The sequence below is a fragment of the Hippichthys cyanospilos genome, chromosome 20, assembly GCF_059441005.1.
Source record: "Hippichthys cyanospilos isolate Australia breed blue-spotted pipefish chromosome 20, RoL_Hcya_1.0, whole genome shotgun sequence".
NCBI lineage: Eukaryota > Metazoa > Chordata > Actinopteri > Syngnathiformes > Syngnathidae > Hippichthys > Hippichthys cyanospilos.
The window spans coordinates 7,634,899-7,656,518 of NC_142388.1; the positions used below are offsets into that span (position 1 = coordinate 7,634,899).

At 37.8% G+C, this 21,620-nt stretch overlaps 1 protein-coding gene across 1 annotated transcript in view; it reads right to left on the minus strand.

Moving 5' to 3' along the window:
- Positions 1 to 21,620, minus strand: part of rngtt (RNA guanylyltransferase and 5'-phosphatase) — a 63,831-nt gene that overhangs the window by 12,474 nt on the left and 29,737 nt on the right. Inside the window, exons 12-14 of the mRNA XM_088403614.1 lie at positions 16,376 to 16,444; positions 6,935 to 7,035; positions 2,175 to 2,241 (exon numbers count right to left, since the gene is read on the minus strand). Of these exons, the coding sequence (XP_088259740.1) occupies positions 2,175 to 2,241; positions 6,935 to 7,035; positions 16,376 to 16,444 (237 nt within the window). The remainder of the gene's footprint in view (positions 1 to 2,174; positions 2,242 to 6,934; positions 7,036 to 16,375; positions 16,445 to 21,620) is intronic.

A 21,620-nucleotide genomic window follows, 5' to 3' on the forward strand; every position in this document is an offset into this window, starting at 1 on the left:
TAAATATGGATGGACATAACCAATACTTGGGAATGAGCGCAGAGACCACCACTAGGAAGCTAATGAATGTCTAGATAACGTACAATCCTCTATATACCGTTTGAACGTCCATATGTGACTAGTAGTGTTTATGAACTGAAGTGACAAAGGAGGCATCAATTAGAATGGAGGCTTCTATTTTAGGAAACAAGGTGTGAAAAAAAATGTTTCAAAGTCTTGTGCAGGCATGCTATTATATTAGCATGTTTCATGTGACGATTTAGTTGAAAACAGACTCCAACAACAGGAGAAAGAAAGACATTTTTTTCCTTCCTGACAAACACAGACAGCCATTCACTAACATTGACGGCTATAGACGTAATAACAGCAAGTTCCAGCTGGGCAATAAATAGAATTAATTTGATCAATTCATCATTTTGAGAATCAAAGATTCAAAAATGAACTTAATGGTGAACTCGAGATTACGCAAAAGTGGAAGAATGCTGGATGGGTACTTCAAGTTAAGTCAAGTTTATTGGTATAGCCCTGAATCACCGCAGTCTCAGAGGGCTTCACAGGTGAAAAACAAATCATAAAGAACTTCATAAATACACCACAGCATCCGCTGAACAAAACTCCCAGAAGGGGAAGGAAAAACTCAAAAAACCCATCTGGGAAAAATAAAAAACTTTCAGAAGAGCCCGCAGGTGGGAGGAGCCCCCTTTCAGGCTCAGCAGGTCATACTGACTGCTGAGTGCTAAAAATGTAAAGGAGTAAAAGTGTAAAGATGCCTTCAAACAGCATTTTTGGAATACCTACTTACGGCCTTATTGTGACAATTAAAGTGATGCTCAACTTAGCTGTTTTTATCAGTAAAAAGTTAATATTTTGTCTATAATGAACTCTTTTAAGTACCAGCCATTTTTAGATGCACATTTTTAGCCTAACACTTGAAAACATTTAAAAATATGTTTAGATAACTACCCCAGAAAGAATGCTGGTCTTTAAAAACCTAAAATTACCCCCTTGCTGTTGAATGATTTTTTTTAACTAAGTTATTTTTCACACACAATTAAATCTAGACTCGAAGTTTGCTCAAGTGGTCACCAAAACAACTCCAGTTGGATATTTTCATCCCGACAGGGGGTTAATACTACCTCAAAGGGAGAGGAAATAAATGTGTCATTGTAGATGAAGGTCAAAGGGTTGGTAGGTCAAATGTTGTAGAATGAACCCGAACTGTACAACTTAAGTCAAAGATAACATTGTATCCTGCCAAAAATGTTGCTAAAAAATGTGCTCCATCGTTACATGGAGAATTTCACATGGTTGGGTGACTAGAGTTTGAAGACTTTACAATTTATTTTATAGATAGAAAGGTTCTTTAAGGAAACTCATGGGAGGGTTATAAATCATTATAGAATGAATATGCAATTAAACACCGTACCGTAATCTAAAATGATATTACATTTCAAATTATATAGCTCAGCGTTGTAAAGATGACTAACGGAAAAATGTAATTAATAGTGTAAAGCCATCCTTTGAATTCAGACCATGTTTTATCAGATTAAAATCCATCATAGAGAAATGCCATCAATGTCATTAATGCCTTTAGGGAAATAAAGTATGCGACCAGCTTTCCGCCGGGAACTTGATGACAAGCGTATTTCTAAAAATAGAGAACGACTGCCTTAAGTAAAATAGCACAGGCGGGAATTCATTAATGGTTGAGAAATCGGCATATTGATAATCTTGCGCCCAACAAAATGGGATCCTTTTATAATAAAAACAAATGGTGTATTAAAATGTGAGAAAAACAAACAAGGTAATTGAAACAGAATAAGGCAGGTGTCATATAAAGCTCAATTAAAAACCGAAATCTTTCTGCGGCTAACGATGCCCAAGTCACCGTTTTGACGATTGATGCAAAGTAATTTGCCTCGTGATTGAAAAAGCAATGAGACTGACTGCTTCCTGCATACACACACACACACGTGTGTGTGTATATATATATATATATATATATATATATATATATATATATATATATATCCCAATGAAAAGCAGGGCTGTATTTGACAATAAATCGATTCACAAGGCAGTTTATCATCCTGCATGCTGCTTCCATTTTTGAGCAGTGTCCATTAAAAAGGATCAGAATTTTTCGAATTCATTAAAGCAACACAGTCTCTCACCTTCATCTTAGCAAAGGGCCTCTCGTAGTTGCCGACGTAGAGCAGGCCGACGGTCTGAGGCAGCAGTCTGCAAAGGCAAAATGGAGCACAGTTAACACAGCGCCAAGGATCTAGCGCAAGAGTATCTTGAGTGGTGCGAAGATACAATCACGCTGCTTCCATTTTGCAGCTAGTAACAGAATGGCAGGAATGTGATATTGCACCCCCGTGAGCCCTTCTGTCTCCGTGCGCAGCTTGAGGTGCAGAGAAAATGGCATTATGTCCACAATCCAAGGCCAAAGCGATGATAAATCGGAGGCAAATGTACAGAATAGAAAATAAGATTCGGCGCATTACGCACAAAGTGAGACTGTGAGTCGTCGGCACACTTCATTCACACCTTAGTGAGTTTTATTTGCGTCTGTGCGTACGATGAAAGTGTCTGTGCGGTATTTGTGTCTCATTCCCGGGATGAAACCCAACAGATGTCTTAATCACACACTGCTCCAATCCTCACCACCCTCCCTTGCCCCCCCCCCCCCCCCCCCCCCCCCCCCTCGTGAGCCTGTTGTTATTTGCAGACACTCAAGCTCTATTAGGATCGAAGATGCAAGAGCAGGCTTCTGTTTAATTTAAGTTAACCGTCCGTGGAGCGGAAACAAAGGGGGATATTGTTACAAACTGATAGCTCAAACTACAGTGAGGCTCGAGTGTTCTCATTCAGACATTGGGAAGAAATAGGAGACCGTCAGTCCACCCCCCTGTCTGTGTAATAATAGCAAACATGGAGAGGAAGGAAGGACATTAAAAGAGCCAAATAGCCCTGCTGCAGTAATTGGGCACGTGCATCTGTCCTTTCTTGCCATTGCTCTATTAATACTACTGACTAACAAATCTGCTACAAAAGGTATAAAACCAAGAATTGCTCATTTTATTTCACCACACGTGAAGGCAACAAAATCGCTTTGCCCCCAGCGTCAAATAAATGACATTACAAATTGCGACCTTTATAAAAGACAATGAGCACAATGCAAAGTAGCTAGTTGCTGTTTGTGCCAAAAGAAGAGGAAAAGCAACAAAAAGAAAAGATATAAAAAAACAAAACAGTCGGAGGGAAAAAAAACAACTTGAAGAAATGAACACCTTGTATGACAAATGTGTTTTTCTTATCTCAAGGAAACGGCGGTGCTTTTTCTGATGCATAGCTTTGCAGTCCATAAGATATATATAATATAAGTTAGAAGAAAGCAATGCTAACAAAAAACTGAAATTCCTTCTGTGGACATTCTGTACATTGTGGGGCTAACAAACATTTGAGTGAGCAAACATAATAGCTGAGAAGAGTGTGTGTTTCTATAACGTTACTTGCATTCATTCATTGTTTTCCACCAACCGCTTCATAATAGTACACGAATGCAACGTGAACGGGTGCAGCAATAAGACGAACAAAGATGTGAAAAGAAGCTTCTACGGAATAATGGTTGTTCAACGCCACGGATGAGAACCAACAAAGAAACATATGGAATGCTTGCATAGATCGAAACCCTTTCCAACTAATAGTGTGTTCTGACCATTTGGAGTAAACTACTACTGTAATACTTTTAGAATTACTTTTACTATAATACGATAACGTACATGCAAACATGGTTTAGATTTGAGTAAATGACAAAAATAGATGAGTGGTCAAGTCTACCGATTTTGAGATTTCACCGAATACTCTCCTTAAGGTCTCCATTTTCTTTTCATGGCAGCTCAAAAGTGAAAATTTTAGCCAAAGTGGATGAAAATAATTCAACAAGCTAGCTAGGAAACTTACTACTTGAACGTACGCGTGTTTATAATGCAACCATTTCCACTAATCGACGTTTCAATACTAGTGAATGTTGCACTACAATTCTACACCTTCCACAAGCCTCTTTTGCAGAAATAATGTAAGAGAAAGGTGAGCAAGACATTTTCCATAACAAAAGAACATTCGGTGTAAACACAATGGGATGCAACACTGAGACGCTGTACTAATTGAAAGTTTGCAATTTATGACCTTGAAAAAAACAAAAAAAAACAAACAATGCAAGCACAGGAAGAACACATCTGTGTTCCACACAGAAAGACCAAATCGTTGAAAGACTCGGAAGTGTGAGGTTGATGTGCTAGCCTGAGTTCACATCACCTGCAAAGTTAAACGTAGAAAATGTTCTCGATTCGTTTCCAAGGCTTTCTTTCAGAGACCAATTTCATAAATTTGCTTGTGTTCTATTGATTAACTATAATACTACAGACACGTTTACCGAGGTCAAAATTGAAGAAAGAACGTTTAAGAACCTTTTGAGCACATTCACTGAATGTAAAATCTATTCAAAATGAAAATTTTCTAACTTTCAAAGGTAAAGTAAAAGCAAATCCATAATTTCAATGTCAGGAGCAAAACAGCCTATTTGAGAACATCAGCTAACAAGTGAGATATTTAGATTCCTGTTGAAAGAAATCTTTTAAAGTATATTATCCAAGATTAAAACATTTTGCTGAGGCCTTGAAAAACAGCGGATACACATTCAACCATGTTTAGCAATTAAGCAGCTCTAAACGACGACGAGAGAATAGGCGAGGTCAGCAGACTTTTATGGAATTCAAAGTTTTAAACAAGTCAGCTCGCGTTCGGGTAAATGATGAGAATACCCCCCAAAAAACTTCAAGGATAGACTTTGACGAGGTTATGCTGTATGAAGGGCTATTGGGTGGGTCCGTCACACAATTACGGCTTGAGATGTTGTAATGTCACGCCGGTCCCCCCGTAATCAAGAAAACGGTCACAAGAAGCCTCTCGTGGGCCAGTTAAACACAACCATTTTCCATTTGCGGGAATGTGAAAACACTGCACACCTATTGCATGATGATGCAACTGTTAGTCAAGGCCTCCAAGGACACAACGCCGCCGGATCAATTTATCCATCGTTTAAGCGCTCCGTGCAATACTTGGGGACTGCGGAATTCCGCTTTGAATCGCTGCTGCTTTGCATTTTCTTCACTTCCATTTCTCCCTTCCTCCTGACGTACAATAATAACAGCCTGCCTTTGTGCCCGTGTACAGAGACGGTGAAAAAACCTGCTAGGCGAAGACGTGCTCAAGGATTGATTGTGTGGGCTGATGAATACACTAGTGTTACCTCCTCATGTGTCTGTCCGTCTCTTTTTTGCCTCAGATGGGAACTGAGGAGAGACTTGAAAACCCAAGATGGAGCGAGGTCTGTTGAGGGCCTCTCAAATGGCAACAACAATCACGCTCTTGTGTTCTGCCCAGCACAGTGTACAAGATTTGACTTTGATGCGGAAAGAGCGACTGTGAACCTCCCAATCTGTTGGCGATGAATGATGGCGGGGCTCACAACTGGGACAGTCAGTGAGGTCACCTAGCTCTCAGAGGAGGAGGCTGTGTGACCGTCAAGTCTGCCGTGATGGATCTGTACAAGTGCACTCGCACACATTGTGTCACAGCCAAAGCGCGGAGCACAGGAGAGGACAAAAAAAAAAGTACAGTGCCGCCAGCTATCATTTGTGTGAGTGCAGCGAGTCACAGCTGTAATTTCACCGCGCTATTTAACATGGAAAAATGCCCACATTTACTAATTACCATAGACAGCCAAAAATACAACAAGTCCAACATGTGTTGAGAGGGAGAAAAAGTCGACCAAGCCGGGTTTGCCCGACTTTAAAAATAGGTCTACTAAAAACCTGCGTACACAGACTTTTCTTTTAGTGGTATGCAGTGTTGCAATGGTGACAAGGGAGAGAGACTGCCCCCCAAAAAGCAGGGGCTATCAAGAGTTTTGAATCCTTTCGAAAAAAAAAATGCAAAAAAGGCATACCACAGCAATATTTTGGGTGAAAAAAAATTGACGTACTGCGCTACAATAATGACTGATTTTGGAGGCTTTCATTCAAGACAATATTAGCAAATGCAACCCCCAACCAAAAAATGAAATAACCACAAAAAACACTAAAATACGTGATTTTTTTTTTTTTTTGTTCATTTTTCTAGGAATGCACGGTAAAAAGGTTTGGGCAGCTGTGGCTTGATCATTAAAATGGGAAGTCATTACATCAAAAAAAAAAAAAACACAGACATGGTCAGCCACAGCGCTCAAAATTGGCTGGCAGGTTCTCTCGCTCTCTCTTTTTATTTTAATGGATGCAGCCAACGTTGCAAGCCACTACAACTGTACATTTTTACATTCCTTATTTACAAATGCTGAAAAGAACCCGGAACTCAATTTGAGGTTATTTCAATGGAATTATCCAGTACCTACCACTTCCAATTTCCAAGCCTCTACTAATACATACAAGAAACATGGCAAACCCGTGATTACCCGCAAGGGAATGATTGCCTCTTACAGCAGAGAAAATTCTTCTTACGGGCGGACGGGGGTGCACAATGATAAGCACCGGCGCATTTGAATAATTCATGTTACAGAGGACGATGACCACAAAATGAGAGAAAACGTGAAAGGAAGCCGTGCTCTACTTAAAGCCTCTAAAAGCAAATATATTGTAGGAATATGGTAAAAGGAAGGAACTGTACATTATTGCTGTCTTTCCGTAGGAGGAATTGCTCCCCAAGGCAATGGGTGAGGTAGAGTTGGGGGGTTTGGGGGGGGCAAGTGTGAGAAATAGACGAGAGGAAAGATTGATTCTTGTGAAGAAAAAACAAAGGTTGTGGTTGATGCAAGGAATCTTTTTGAGTGCGAAACACAAAGTGACAACATCAAGACACTGTTTTTACATACCCTTCTCCTCCAACTTTCGTGATCTTGAGACGAAAGTCCACTGAATTGAGGTTTGGGGGCTTCCATTTTAGGATGTCATCACACCTTCCGGGCTTGTATCTCTGTCGGCATACCACAATCGATTAATTGGCAACTAATTATTAATTATTATCTAACTTGTTTATTTTACCGAGCATCTTTTTCCCAATTAGGCTGCCCAGGTTACACAAACGAATTATCATGGGCTCATTTTTTTTTTGGTAATTTGCGCCGTTGTGTGTAGACTTTTCATTTCCGCCGTATAGTCCAACTGTTTTAATGAAACAGGATTACATTATGCCACTGTGAGTCTTTGTCAAGCCCAGACCGCTGCAGAGTTGGCTGAGCAATCTGTGAGCAGAATTTCCAAGTAGAACAATAGACTTAATGGTCTTTCTGGAGTATGGTAAACAAAGGCTTTGCAAAATTTATTCAAGCGTTCCACCTAAAAAGTAGATTCTTGTAAAATTGACACAATATGATTTCAATACAATACAATAAACAATTTATGTTCAGTAGGTTATTCAATTTTATTCCACCCAACTTGTCATGCACCACCTCTCGTTACCTGTCAAGTAAATAATTTACTTTTGTGAACACATCTCTACTATGATCCCAAAAATGGAATTATTTTTCTCGACTTTCATGCCAAAACAAGAAGCTTTAAATATTTTTCAATAGCGGAATATTTATTTAAATTTATTTCTTTTTGAGAACAGGTCTGACACTTTATGTTGATTATTTTTATATTTATTAATAATTAAGGTAATGGTTTATTTTTGTGAACAGATTTGCACTGTAATTTCAAAACAGAATGTTTTATATTTGCCATTTTTCTGTGGACAAATATGTATTTAAAATGATTTTTTGAATAGTTTTGACACTTTATATTGATTATTTTTTGTGGAAAAATATTAATAATTAAGATTTTTTTTCTATGATCCAAAATATGACATTTTAGTTTGATTATTTTATGTGGACCAATAAAAATGAAGTTTGAAAGGGTCTAAAGTTTAATAAATCAAACACTGATGTTTTAAGTCTTTTTTTTTTTTTTTTTTTAAACCAAAACTGCTTTGCACTAGTTCAGGGGTACTTGGCTGAAAAGATACTTCACAGGGGGTACATCTCTTAAAAGAATTGTTGAGAACCACTGCTCTAGCACATTATTAGCGTGCGTGTGACATTTAGGTGGATATGATATGAAATGTAAAGGCATTGTGGGTGGAGGCGGGAACAGATGACAAGATTCTGTCACTGTCAGGTTGCCCAGTAACAAGAGTATACTCTGAGGGAAGATGTCTGAAAAACAGACAGGGTACCTCAAGAGAGCCTGTGCGGTTGCGTTACATGAAAAAAATATGGCTTTACCTACAGACTGGATGTTATTATTGCATTAATCACAAGGAGTAGACAAGACAGCATGCTGATACTTGTCAAATATGAAATCTGCAATAAACTCTTGGACCCTCGTTTGGATCCCTTTCAAAAGCACGGAAATAGCAAGATCAATTCATTTTTTATAGTGCATACGGTGGTTTCGGAATAAACGGGAAAAAAAAGTTCAGGATGGCATTTTATATTTCATGATGTTTATTTTACAAGCGATGGGCCAGTACCGTTAGCAAGTATTGGTATTAGGCCTTTACCTGGCATTATTTTAAGGTATTGATAGTTTTGATGGCAGATGATACTAATCTAAAGTTTCAAACCTCAGACACTGATGGCATGTATTAAGAGATAGGAGTGCCTAAAATGTATTCGTACTAAATGAGGTATTTATAGACAAAATATTCACTTTTTACTGCCAAAAAAATGACTATCCCTTTAAATGCCACAATTACGTTGCTAACACCTATTATGTAACATCTTGACTTTATTTAACCCTGGCTTTTTACATAAAGTCTCAGAAATGTCATATTTATTCATTATGAATATATCTGTGGATTTTTTTCTCCAAGCTACTGATGTACAGTACAATTACATCCTCTTCATTTAGACTGCGGCAGGTACAATAATTCATCTTCCGTCATTCATGCAACAGAATAAATATTTCTTATGAGTATATCACCTTAGTGTTCAATTAAAAAGGTCCAAATTTTGTTTTTGTGGCGCGGCATGACCCTTTTCTCATGTATATGGGTACCTGGGCTCAATAAGACTGCACAACAGGACTAAATCAATTTGGGGTTTCTGCTCTTATTGATTATACTGTTGAAGAACACTGAAAGAAGTTGTTTTGCACTCCCTTGATTTGAAAATACATAAAAGACATACTCAGCTAGAGTTTCTTTAAATGATACAAGCTCTCTAACTAACTACATTGAATATCCTTTGTAGAGTCTGCTGCTGGTTTCAAAGGGACATTAACGCCGCCTCCACAGCAACAGCTCTGTCATGGACAAAGATGAACTGCCCGCAAGCTCAACATCTTCACTTTCCAACAAAAATGTTCGCTTCAGGTTGTTGATTTATCGAATCATAATTTCTCAAGTGCCACCCTGTCTGCCCGACAGTTACAGATTTAGTTAAGAAAGGAAAATGGTTGAGCATACGGTCATGGTTATTACTTGAAATGAGCTGTATAATATGGGGGGAAAATACATTTGCAGCCTAAGAACCAGTTTGATCTGTCATGTGGAAGAAGAAAAACATCGACATAACCATATCTTATACAATAACATGAGTAAGTATTCAATGAAGAAAGTAATCAAATACTGAGTAGCTTAGATAACTCATGATTAAATTTCTTCCAAACAGCATGTAAATGTCAGATAAACAAAACAAAAAAAAGGTAAAGGTGAATTAAAATACAGTATTACATAACAATATGGGGATATGGGGGATACTTAATGTAATTAATTGATCTAATTAGGCTTTTAGTCTGAATTTACTTTAGTCAACGGTCAAATAATTAGAAAATTATATTCAAATAAAACAGCCTTGCTTAAATGTGGGGTGTTGTCGAGTTCAGTGTGGCAAAGACCTTTTTTATCGTTGCTATATAAGCATCTCTTCTGCTAGAGTTAGCTTTGGCCGTGGTTGCAGCTGGGTGCTTTGCATTTATGTGGTAAGCTACACTTGAGCTGCTTCTCCGGCGAGCTCCTTCTTACAAAGTTACATCGCTCTCCCTTTATGCATCTTTTAAAATTCACCATTTATCGGACGGCCAACTCTTACACACACCTCTATTTTCACGTCTTACATCAGATTATGGCAAAAACAATAACAGCCGATCAGTGTTGACTTCAGGGTAAAGATGAAACTGACGCACAAAAATGGATCTAATCAGCATACAGAAATCATAAATTTATAGATTAGAAATGAGATGAACACAATCAAAAAATAATGCTTTACTCTAGTCCTGAGATTATTCAGAAGCTTCAAAGTGTACAAGCATTATTTATGATGAATAGATTCTTTGAGTATTTTGCATTTATGATCATAGTGCATACAAATAGAAAAGACTTAAACATCTACATCCTTGAGAATCACAGAAGTATGAGGTGTTTTGCAACTTTCTACGCTTTCAAGCAAAGTGAAAGCCATAACAAAAGCAATCTGATGAAACACAATCAGACACCTGATTAAACACATGAGTGTGAAATGCATTCCTAAATGTAAACATGCACTAAGTGGCACTCGCATTAGCATTTTTCGACCTTAGCAATAAGAGACTTTACGATACAAAAGCTTTTGCTTAGTGAAGTGGAAAAGCGAGCTTTGTCGAAGGTCTATCTAAATTATTTCCATGTAATGTCAGATTGAATAAAAATTGCCTGCTTGTTTGCAGTCTGATTGATCATGCAAAATGCTTCATTAGTAAATAATTGTTTCTCTCTCTCTATCTCATTTAACTGTTGAGTACTTCAACCATTTTTATCTTTTCACATATTTTTTTCATTCATTTTAACTCGATGGCACCTCAATAAATGAAATAGTAGACTTGGGTTGGTTTTCTTTCCTCTTGTTGGAAAGTTCTGAAATGAAAATTAGAAAACTTCATAGAAGTTGACTGCAAGAGGCAGCACAGCGTTTGGCTGACAATGCACTTTGTACAATTCCCTTTAAACACATTCTCTTTTTTGCTGACTGTGCATCAATCTAAAAGCGGGCCATAAAACCGCAAATCAAAAAATGTCCAACATCAATATGCAATTTATTTAAAAAAGAACCCAAAACATAATACGTAAACATCTGTGCACAGGTGATATATTAAAATGAGGAAATTTACATAAAAGGATCTTTACTCATCTGTACCCATTTAAATTCTTAAACAGCTAGGCCACAAATGTGAAGTGCAAAGAAATCTTACAGAGTGTGCTTTTTACTCAAATCAAATTCGAAGGTAATAGAGTTACAAATGAGCAGCAAGTAAGGTTGGCTGCAATGAAAACATGTCATAGCATTTGAATGCGTTTAAGCCCCTGAGAAAATAGAGGTCAAGAAGCTCGAAAATTGTAAATAGAATGTTTTGGTAAAAGCTATTAAGTCAAGGATGAAAAGCTGTGTGATTGCTTTCTTTCAAATCCATTGCTGTGGTACTGAAATTAAAAATGCCTCTGTTGATGACGTGTTTAATTTTTGTCTAAAAGGTTGGAAAGTGTTAACATTGTTAACTGCGGTAATTTGTCTCAGGCATCCAAGAACGATTTTCTTGCATAAATGCGACATTAGAAATCATAAAATTCATGTTTTTCTTGAGTAATTCTGTTCCGTTAATTTGTTGTTCTTCTTCTGATTGTTGTTCATTTGGAATATGCATATCTTTGAATACATTTGCAATTAAATAAATCCAACACTGGCTCTCTTTCCAAGCGCTTATTTCCAGACATCTTGCACCCCGATGTTCAGTGTTAAAAGGGGGGGGGGGGGGCAAAACACAAGATTGCACTTGCATGAGGGACAACTGCATCACTAAATAAATTCCTAAAAGGCATCATGTCGATGAGAATAAGTAAGATTAGCATAAAAAGAAAAGTGGCCTACATTTTTGTAGTCAACGCCAATGAAGAAAACAAACAAACAAAAAAACCCAACTGTTACTGTAAACGGGATCGTCGGTGGGACTTGACCATAACCCTTCCTTGAAGTCACCATGGGGTAATAAATAAAAGGGGGGAGGCGGAGTGTATAGTAGAAACTGGAGAGTGCTGCAAACAGAAAAGGTGACAAGCTATTGAACGGCTGCAGATCAGAGATTTGTTACCCCCTTTTAAGTCCTGAAATAGCTTGCCTCCATTTGATCCTTTACAATCCATATTTGTGCAGAAAGAGAGAGCGCTCTATGGTTTCCACGATGCCGCAGGAAAAAGGGACAAAAAAGAAAATGAAATATGAAATGTGGGCCAAGGCACATTAATTCTATAAGGATGAATATGTTTTCAATGACTCTTATGTGACTTATAATTAAAACCTTCAAAGAGGAGATTGCGCCTCATTTATGGCTAGTTAATGCAATTTCTGGATTGCCACCGCAAGCATTCATTTACGTTTTCCTTTAAGGTAAATATCGTAGATTACAGTCTACACATTTTCAATTACATAAATATACAATGTATACCTCCGCAACAACAAATATGGGAATATTATGTAATTAAATTCAGCGAGAGAACGTGGATTCGAAAGTGTTTTGCATAGAAAAGTTACAATGAGATAAACTAGAAAAACACCGGACTTTAATATACTAATCACGTCATGATTACTTGAATTGAAATTTAATAATCAAATGTACGCAATGTAGTAAACAATGTGAAAGTGGGCACGGAATCACACTGATTGGTGTAACAGTAACCAGGATAAATTTAAATGATTAATTGAATTTCATCTGATTATTCGATTAATCGACAAAATTAGTGACAGAATCAATTCTAAAAATATCCGATAGTGGCAGCCATATTTTGTTATTTGAACTGTATTTATTTCATTTTCCTGCCTGTATTGATGCCTATATAACTGACATCTGATACATGTCAGAAAATAGGCAAAACTATTGGTTATTGTTCTCCAAACTGTTCTCCAGTTCTCCAGTTCTCCAAGCCTCAAAGTGGCTCTGCGGCAGCTGATAAGAAAGCCACAAGTGCTGCAGTAAAAATCTTTGTGTCAATATTAATGGACACTCACAGCGGCAAGACCCTGCTAAGATTAACCCCGAGGCCTAATCTCATGCACACAAAAAAGATTAACATTACATCTACTGTGGAGAGCGACAAAGCCCGATGACTTTGGAAGTGACTGGAGCACCAGGCAGTGCCGGCTTCTTTACCTTATATGAAAATGTACTTAAGGCTATAAAATGCTGCAGTGAGGTCTTTTGTTAAGAGCTATGCTATGCGTGCCCTTAATGCAAGGGTGTAGTTTAGGAGACACACGCGGCCTATAAAATGGTGCCATAGTTAATACGACTAACAATAAAGGTTTCATCCATTGTTTAAAATACAAAGCAACATATGAGGAAATCTCAAACTAAATATCCTTTTACAGAATACTAAAAACACCCTTACATTTGAGGAAAAATGACTTTTTTCAGTTCAATTGTATTATGACTGTCGGTGACTCTAAAGGGAAAACTAGGAGTCAAAGATACTGGGAAATAGGGCTGCACGGTTTTGCCCAAAATAATAATCACGATTATTTTGGTCAAAATTTACCAAAGTGAATTTCATTCCAGTGGAAATATAAAGTCTACACGCCCTGTTCATATTTCGTGAAATAACACACTTTGTGTGTGTGTGTGTCAAATAAGCATAAATATATGAATATAAAAGAGTAAGAAATATTTGCATATTTGAATGCAATAACTATGCAGAATCCTAACAAGAAATCGTGTTTGAATTTAGAACCATAGAAGGAACTTTGATGCTATCGGCAATTGTTTTGATATTTTCAATGCCGGCTTGGTGAATTTGATTGATCGAATCTGGTGAATAGCAAAAAATGTTGCAAACGCTGCGGCTGTACGTCCTTCGGGTTTCTTTTGCTTCATATCATCATAGGAAACATAATGCATTTGTGGTGTTGTACGTGACCTGCAGGTATTAGGTCTATTCCAAATCTATAAATCTAAATCTCATTGCAGCATCTCCACTTGGGGGACGGCAGGCGGCTGCATTTCAGCCAGAAAGTCTATCTGCAACAGTGATGAAATCAGTCAGGGTTTCCGCCAATTTACATGAGGAAACACGATCTTGACTCACTCAATAAATCCGCTCATTAAAATGCATTTACTTTTCTGACCTTTTACTTGTAACACACTTTATTGATTGACACGGCAGGACAAATCCGTTAGCCTTTATACGTAAGCATTTATTTGTAAATAATATTTCACAGTAGGAGGCACAATATGGACTCATACTGTAGCTCTTAATGTCACCCCCCCAGGGGAAATGTTTGATGCTCACCATGGAAACGCATACTCCAACTCGAGTTTCATTGTATTTCCCGTATTTTCCCGATACAAATATTACCGGGGACAAAATATTGCGATCCTCAATTATCACAGATACTATTTCTAGAAAATCCTACATATCCTACATCATTACTTCCGTTACGAAAACGATGATTTGCTCACTGATGATTTTGACAATGTAATTACTGTGGTTGTAATATGCCGCAGTGTAGAAATGTATTACACCCATAATCTTGCTTTTTTTCTTTTGTTAATATCAAAAATGATACAGTTTTAGATATACATTTTCTTTTTTTTACGGATGATAGTCATATTTATAGTTGGCGCAGGGATTGGGGGACGCATGAAAGGTTTTCTCTTTCCTGGGGGGCTTTGCAAACTCTAATTGAGAAGTACTGCACTAAGGTAACTTGATTAATAACAATTACATAAAAATCAAAACATTTCCCATAAAACTGTATTAAATCACCGTCATGTTTTTGCATGAAAGAAAATACAACTTTCAGTCGAACACAGTATTCATCAACCAGGGATCTGATACGTTTTCAGAAACAGGTGTATAAGCAGGTGTTGTTGGGAGAATTCACAAAGCAGAAAATTATATCTCCCAAGAGAAGACCTTGAGCTACTTCTTTTTTTTTTTCCCACACGTAGCTAGCATCTTATGAATGCTTACCAGTCATGCCCTTGTGGCATTGATGATATGGAAAAGCCAATATATTTAAACAATTTAGGGTAGAAAATCTATCATGATTTATGATGTGATTGAATGTCATGGTAGTGCATTGCCAAACAAACATGCTCATGTGAATTTCAGCACATTGGGCTATATTTTGGTGTTCAGGTGCAGTTCTGGTGCAGTGTACAGTCTAAAAGTGCACCTGGTTGGAGTTTTCACTATTTTTTGGTAATTTATTAGAGTTTGCGCATGGTAGAATTGGGTGTAAAGGGGCAACCGTATGTACACCGATCCCCAGACTCACGCAAAAGCAGAAAACTCGACCTGCGCCTGGAAGAAATTGAAGAGGTGCCGGTATAGTGCCCTCTGGCTCTGAACAGCCAAAGATATTTCACTATGAAGTGTTTATATCATGTGATAATTGGAACACGCCGCTCAATTCATTTTGCTTTGAAAGAATGATGGAGCCAATCATTGCAGCACTAATGTAAAAAAAAAACAAAAAAAAACAGATGGCGCATTCGTGGATAATAAACAAAATGTTATGAGCTGAAGATATACTTTACTAATGTGAATCTAACTGATTTACCCAGGTCAAAATCAGCTGAGTTCATTAGGAAAAGTTGAGGAAAATGTTTAATTAGATCCAACATAACATTAGCGTTAAAAAAATATATATATTATTGTTATTGACATAAAATTTAGGTAGAGCTAAATTGTGGATATATGTTGGATTCAATTATCTAATGGTTGTGTGCAAGCTTTTCTTTCTTGAGTTTTGTATTGTACAGATTGTATAGATTTTTTTCCCCACTCAGATAGTGGTTATCATTTAAAAGCTTTGGAATAGCGGTACTGCCATTAGCACTATCAAAATAGTGGCGTTAGCAATTAAAGTCAACTCTCGCCTTTATGTGCAGTTGACAGTAAAAATTCCACGAAAAACAAAAAGTACATTTCTGTTGTTCTGTTATACAACACAACAATGTAGCTGTTTCTCTTGTAACAAGTCATACACAGTGTGACAGTGTTACTGTCAAATCTTGCGGAGAGTGTTATTTCCATTCATGTATTTACAATAGTGATAACAACAAAGGACCACACAGAACATTTCATGGAGTGCATTTTACTCTAAAAAACGATACTTGTTCCCTGCCTGAACAGTAAACTTTACACTTAGACACTAGTGAATCCAAGCGCACATTTCATTAAATGTACTCTAGGATTTAACTGTGCAGCAAGATGACTAAAAAAAAAAAGCAGCCGCTTGGTGAAAATGTTTGGCTAAAAACTTGCGGCGTTATCATCATAGCACTATCAAGTGGACCTTACTCACCCCACATGGTTGGAAGATGAGGCCATCAACTTCATGGCTCACCTGAGATGTAAAACTGCCTTCCAAGAGCTGAAACAAAAGGAAAAAACAAAATGGGAGTCAGGCAAAATTAACCCGAAACAAAGAAATCGGGAGCTTTTCCTGAAACGTGAATTAGAAAGGGTTCTGAGAAAAGTAGTAGCTGTTTATAAATGAAAAACCTTGCCAAATTAATGATGGGTGAAGCATATAAGGGATGAATTTCATGTCTTTCATTTAAGCACAGCAGAATCAGATACTATTTGTATTAGAAGTTAGAACACCAGCAGCCTCGGGGAAGCCGCAATATTGCACAATAAAAATCCCGCTACCTCAAACGCAAAGCATAAACACAGCATAGTGCTATAAAACTACAAAAAAAAGGTCATAAAGACAGAAAACTGAATAATGGGGAAAACATGAGCACACTTTTAGAAACGTAAACTTATTTTTGCTGAGGAAAGGACAGATGTTCCAATCAAGTGTTTTATTATCCATAAACAAAAAATGGACAAAGTTAATGGTGACACTGTTGACGACACACCCGATATGAAGAACAAATATGAAAGTACATAATTCGACCAGCAGTGGTATGAGGAGCAGGCTACTGCTGCTAGAAGGGGGATGGAAAATCAATTTAAAACAGTATCATATGGCTCGGATTTTTTTTTTTCTGTAATGTGAAACGAAAAAGCCAACCTAATTTATGATTGCACATCACAAGGAAGCATTGATAAAATCTAAAGGGCAAACAATAAATGCAGCACAAAGGGAGACGAATACAAAGCTCGACAAAAGCACTTTTGCATCGCTGTTTACGGGGTAAATTCTGAACTTTGTGCCTTGATGAATTACGTGGCTCACCGGCTGTCCTAAAAACATGAAAAAATGAAGTATGCTAAAAAACTATTTGCCTTTTACGCTGTCATTGTTTGTATGAAACAAGTTTGCTAGCTGCTAATGTGAGGGCAGAACAAACGGTGCATTCAAATTCAGTTGGCCGTTTCAAACAAGATGGAATAAACTGCCTGTAATCTACAAAAAGACTTATCTGCATAACTTTGACTAGAATTAGATTTTTTTTATGCAGCTGGGAAAAAAAAAAGAGACTATTTTTGAAGCAAAGATTGACATCTTTGTCAAAACTATCGATTTCTGTCAACAACTCAAAACCAATCCCTGCAACATATGCCTGATTCCCGTCATGTAAAAGATTGATTACATAACATTACATTGGTCTGGACCACTAATGTTCCATACATAAGCATCCTTAAAGGTCTATGCTTTCATTATTGATCAGAATTACCCCCAGTGTATTGTTTTTGCAGAGGTCTTTTATCTAATTAATTAGTATTCTGTGATAACGCTAGGCTCAGGGATCTGCTCGTTTACAGCGCAGTCGAATTAAACAGATTTCTAATTTATATTTGATTATCATATCCGTTAGGAGGTTTGATTTTCATCTCATAAAGACTTTTCTGAACGCAGATGGCCCAGTGGTCAATTAGAAACATTTGTTTACATGCCGCAAACACACGAAAACAGTCATTTTTCTTCTTCCTAAAAAGATTGTTTTCTTCACGCAGAGGGACTCAATAACTGAATAATGAAGCGAGTAATCAAGACAAAATAGACAACATTAACATAAATTAATCAGCGTCCCTCCACTCTTGTAGAGAGCTGACATTTCAATCAGGGAGCGCACAGTCGTTGAGAAAGCACGTGACGAGTCGGTTTCATCTGATAAAGTGAGGAGCTCGCAAACGCAGGAGAAGACAGATCATCATCCGTCCTGTCTCCGCACTGAGCCAAACTAATAACTGCAGTCGCAAGAACCACAAATCATGGCATAATATAACCACATTTGAATTTAATGTATTCTTGACAAATCATGTCGTTTCCTATCAAAGACAAGGCTGAGGGTCGCTGATGACGGGCTTCCTTTCATGGTAAGTACAGAAGACATTGTGAGAGAAAGCTTTCAAGACATTTTTAGAAGCAGCCAATGCCGCCGCAGTGTGTCACAAGGGCAGACGGAAAAAATCAAGAGTATGCCCTGCCGCAAACACTTAAACCACTCCAAAAATATGTTTCTTCTCCGCTGTATTTGTGGAGGAATATCAAGACACATCGGTACTCTTGAGGGTGATGAATGAGTCACAACCGATCGCACCAAACTTGACGATCGCGCTGACACGGAGACGGCAGAGAGCCAGACTACAAAGAAATGGTTTCTTTATGCGGGAATGGCAAGTGGGCGGCAAGATCTAGGAGTTCCATTTCACTTCTCTTGCCATCTTAGCACAGCCACCCACCGCTTTCGCTCAACACGGTGAACTTGGATGGAGAGAAGAGCAGAAATAAGACTTCCACTCAAAACACCCACCTTCTGTAAGGAAGTACCTTGAAGTGATTAAGTGGAGAAGGGAGCAGTGGAAGTGCTTTCACATTAAAGCTCTTTGGAAAGGAAACAAAGCGGGGCGCGCAACAGGAGGGCTGTGTGGGTGGGGTTGAAACTAAACAAAGCCACATTAAGAAATCAACCTGTCAGGGCACACAGGATGGGACAAGAGGCTCTGGGAGAGGGTGAAATACGTACTAAATGTTTGCACTTGTTTACTCATGTAAACAGATGTTGTATCAGATCCACTAACCAGGAGTTTTGCATGTGCAATGTAATTTATCAAACTTGAGCAAAATGAGATGAATAAGGTAAATCATCCTCTTTATCAACTATACAAACTACAACAACAAACTATCTTAGCAATCGAGCAATGCAATGTTTGAAGTACCGTATTTTCCGCACTATAAGGCGCACCTAAAAGACTTATAATTTTTTTTTAAAAAGCTGATGGTGCGCCTTATATATGGATCAATATTGAGATTGGTAGATGGGGAATGAACTGAAAAAGTAAGCTTTATTTTTTTCTTTTGTGTGTTTACAGTTGAACAAGGTTGGTCATGTTGACATTGACTTATGCTATTGAGAGTTATTATTTGAGTTGTTGTTATTACTTTGAGTATTACTATATTGTAGTTAAAAAAGTTTAAAAATGTCATTAATTGAGGGTGCGCCTTATATATGGAAAATTTTTTAAAAAATGTCATTAATTTGGGGTGCGCTTTATAATCCGGTGCGCCTTATAGTGCGGAAAATACAGTAAGTTTGATTCTGAGCCAGTCACAAGACGGAGTCATACCCTCTCATAATCATTATAATTATTTTCAATTGTCACTATCAAATATTTTTAGAATCAATTAGTCTATCAACTACTGATCCAATATCTCATACGCTAGGAATTTATTATAGCTGAATCAAATAACATTTAAAACAGTGTAATGTATAGAGCCGATGTTTACCTTCAAATTGAAATCCACAAATTTCAGCTTCTCAACAGTAATTATTCTGATTTCTGTCCGTTCTTCATGAAAGTTGTTTGATTACCTTTTGCATTTAATCAGAAAATTTGCATTGAACTTGTCAAAACAATGACCAGTGACAGAATCTGTTTCAAAAAGTGAAATGAGTCCAATATTGATCACTCTTGTGTAACATGAATTATTTTTTTACTAAATCTCAAAACAATACAAAATAAACAACAATAATTGTTAACAAATTCCGAGAAAAATACTTTCTTGCAAAGTTTGCATACTTGTGTTTGCTTGCTTCCTCCACTAACAATTCCATTACTTCCAATTTAATTTGATGTTTTCCTACCTAAAGCGTAGATCTGATGAGTGTGTGATTAAGTGCCTGTTGTTTGTGTCTTTGTAAAAGATCGCAATCTTATTAGACCACACTCACCAACAGAGTGAACACAGAATTTAGTGACTGCTACTTGGGATCTTAGTAAATCAGGCCATGAGAGAATGACACTCAATTTTCTAAATGATTAATGTCAGTTTATATTTGACGTTTGGTCTCACTAAAGGACACAATGAATATGTATGCTTGAGCTATAGCGGGACAGCAGATTGATGATTTATGCCATTCACCTTCAGGACAAATCTATCGTCTTAGAGACTGAGAAAAGACAACAGCGAAATGCAGGATGCTCGCAAGGATCGAAATCAAAGGCAAATTTTTGGTGTCCAAGTAGGACAAACGTCAACTAATACTATACAGTTTTCATTCCTCAGGTCTGCGTGTTCTTGTGTCCTTGTGCTGTCCGTTCACCCTCTGCACAGGGGGGCTTGTGTGTAGGGGGTTGAATCAAAGGCGGAGACAGATGGATTGATATTCCAGTCCAGGTACCAGGCTGTTGTTGCTTAGAGGCTCCTCTCAAGCTTATTATGAATGGCCGTGCAAAGCCAGTTTATAGTTGTCTATTAAACAATAAGCCCGCAAGATACAGCATATGTAGGGTTACCAATGCGCCCTGGTTTTGGACTATAACTCTTGTTATCAGTAACTGCAGTCAGTAAATGTTGGGAGCCGTTCATTTTGATACATTTAGGTCGTTTAAAAAGAAACAACACGTTCAATCTTGCAAACCAATTTCTGTGGCGGGAAAGACAAAAAGGGAAATGTGCAAAATGGGAATAATAAAGCAATAATGGATATTGTTAAAGTATAACAGCTATTGCTGATGAGGCGTGGAGTATTCACCTTTTCTCCCCGGTGAATGCCAAATTTGATGTTTGCGCTTCATTTGTTGCGTAATATCCTTTGAGTGGGTGCAGATATTGAAATCGGGTGAAGCGGTGTGTTTGCCATAGGACAGGAAGGTCCTGGCAAAGGTCTTATTTTTCCATCTACGAAAGCGAAGGACGTGACAGCAGAAGTGTGAGGTCAGTGAGCCACAAGGTAGCTGCAGACAGATCACACTCACATAATGAGACACGCCAGAGAGGGGTAATCGATGTCTTGTACAGTCCATTTGCCAACACAAATCACCAGCTTTGGCAGGAGAAAAAGAGGATTTGGAGTCATGTGTGACAAAATAATAGGAAGACACCAGAATGTGTCAAAGTAATGTGCAGTGTTAAAGAAAATGGGAGGGGACGTTACACTGCACATAGCCTGGTCTCTAGTTGTCCGCAGCACAAGTTGTGGGTGGCGGGTTTGCGATCAGCTATGGCTGACATATGCCGATCAGTCACTTTTCTTATTGGTGCCGTCAAACCATTAAGATTTTTAAAAAGAAATCACAAAATTGACCAAAATTAATCACAATTCATTTGTTATGCAAGTTGGGTCGAACCATTTTAGTATGGGTCAGAAACG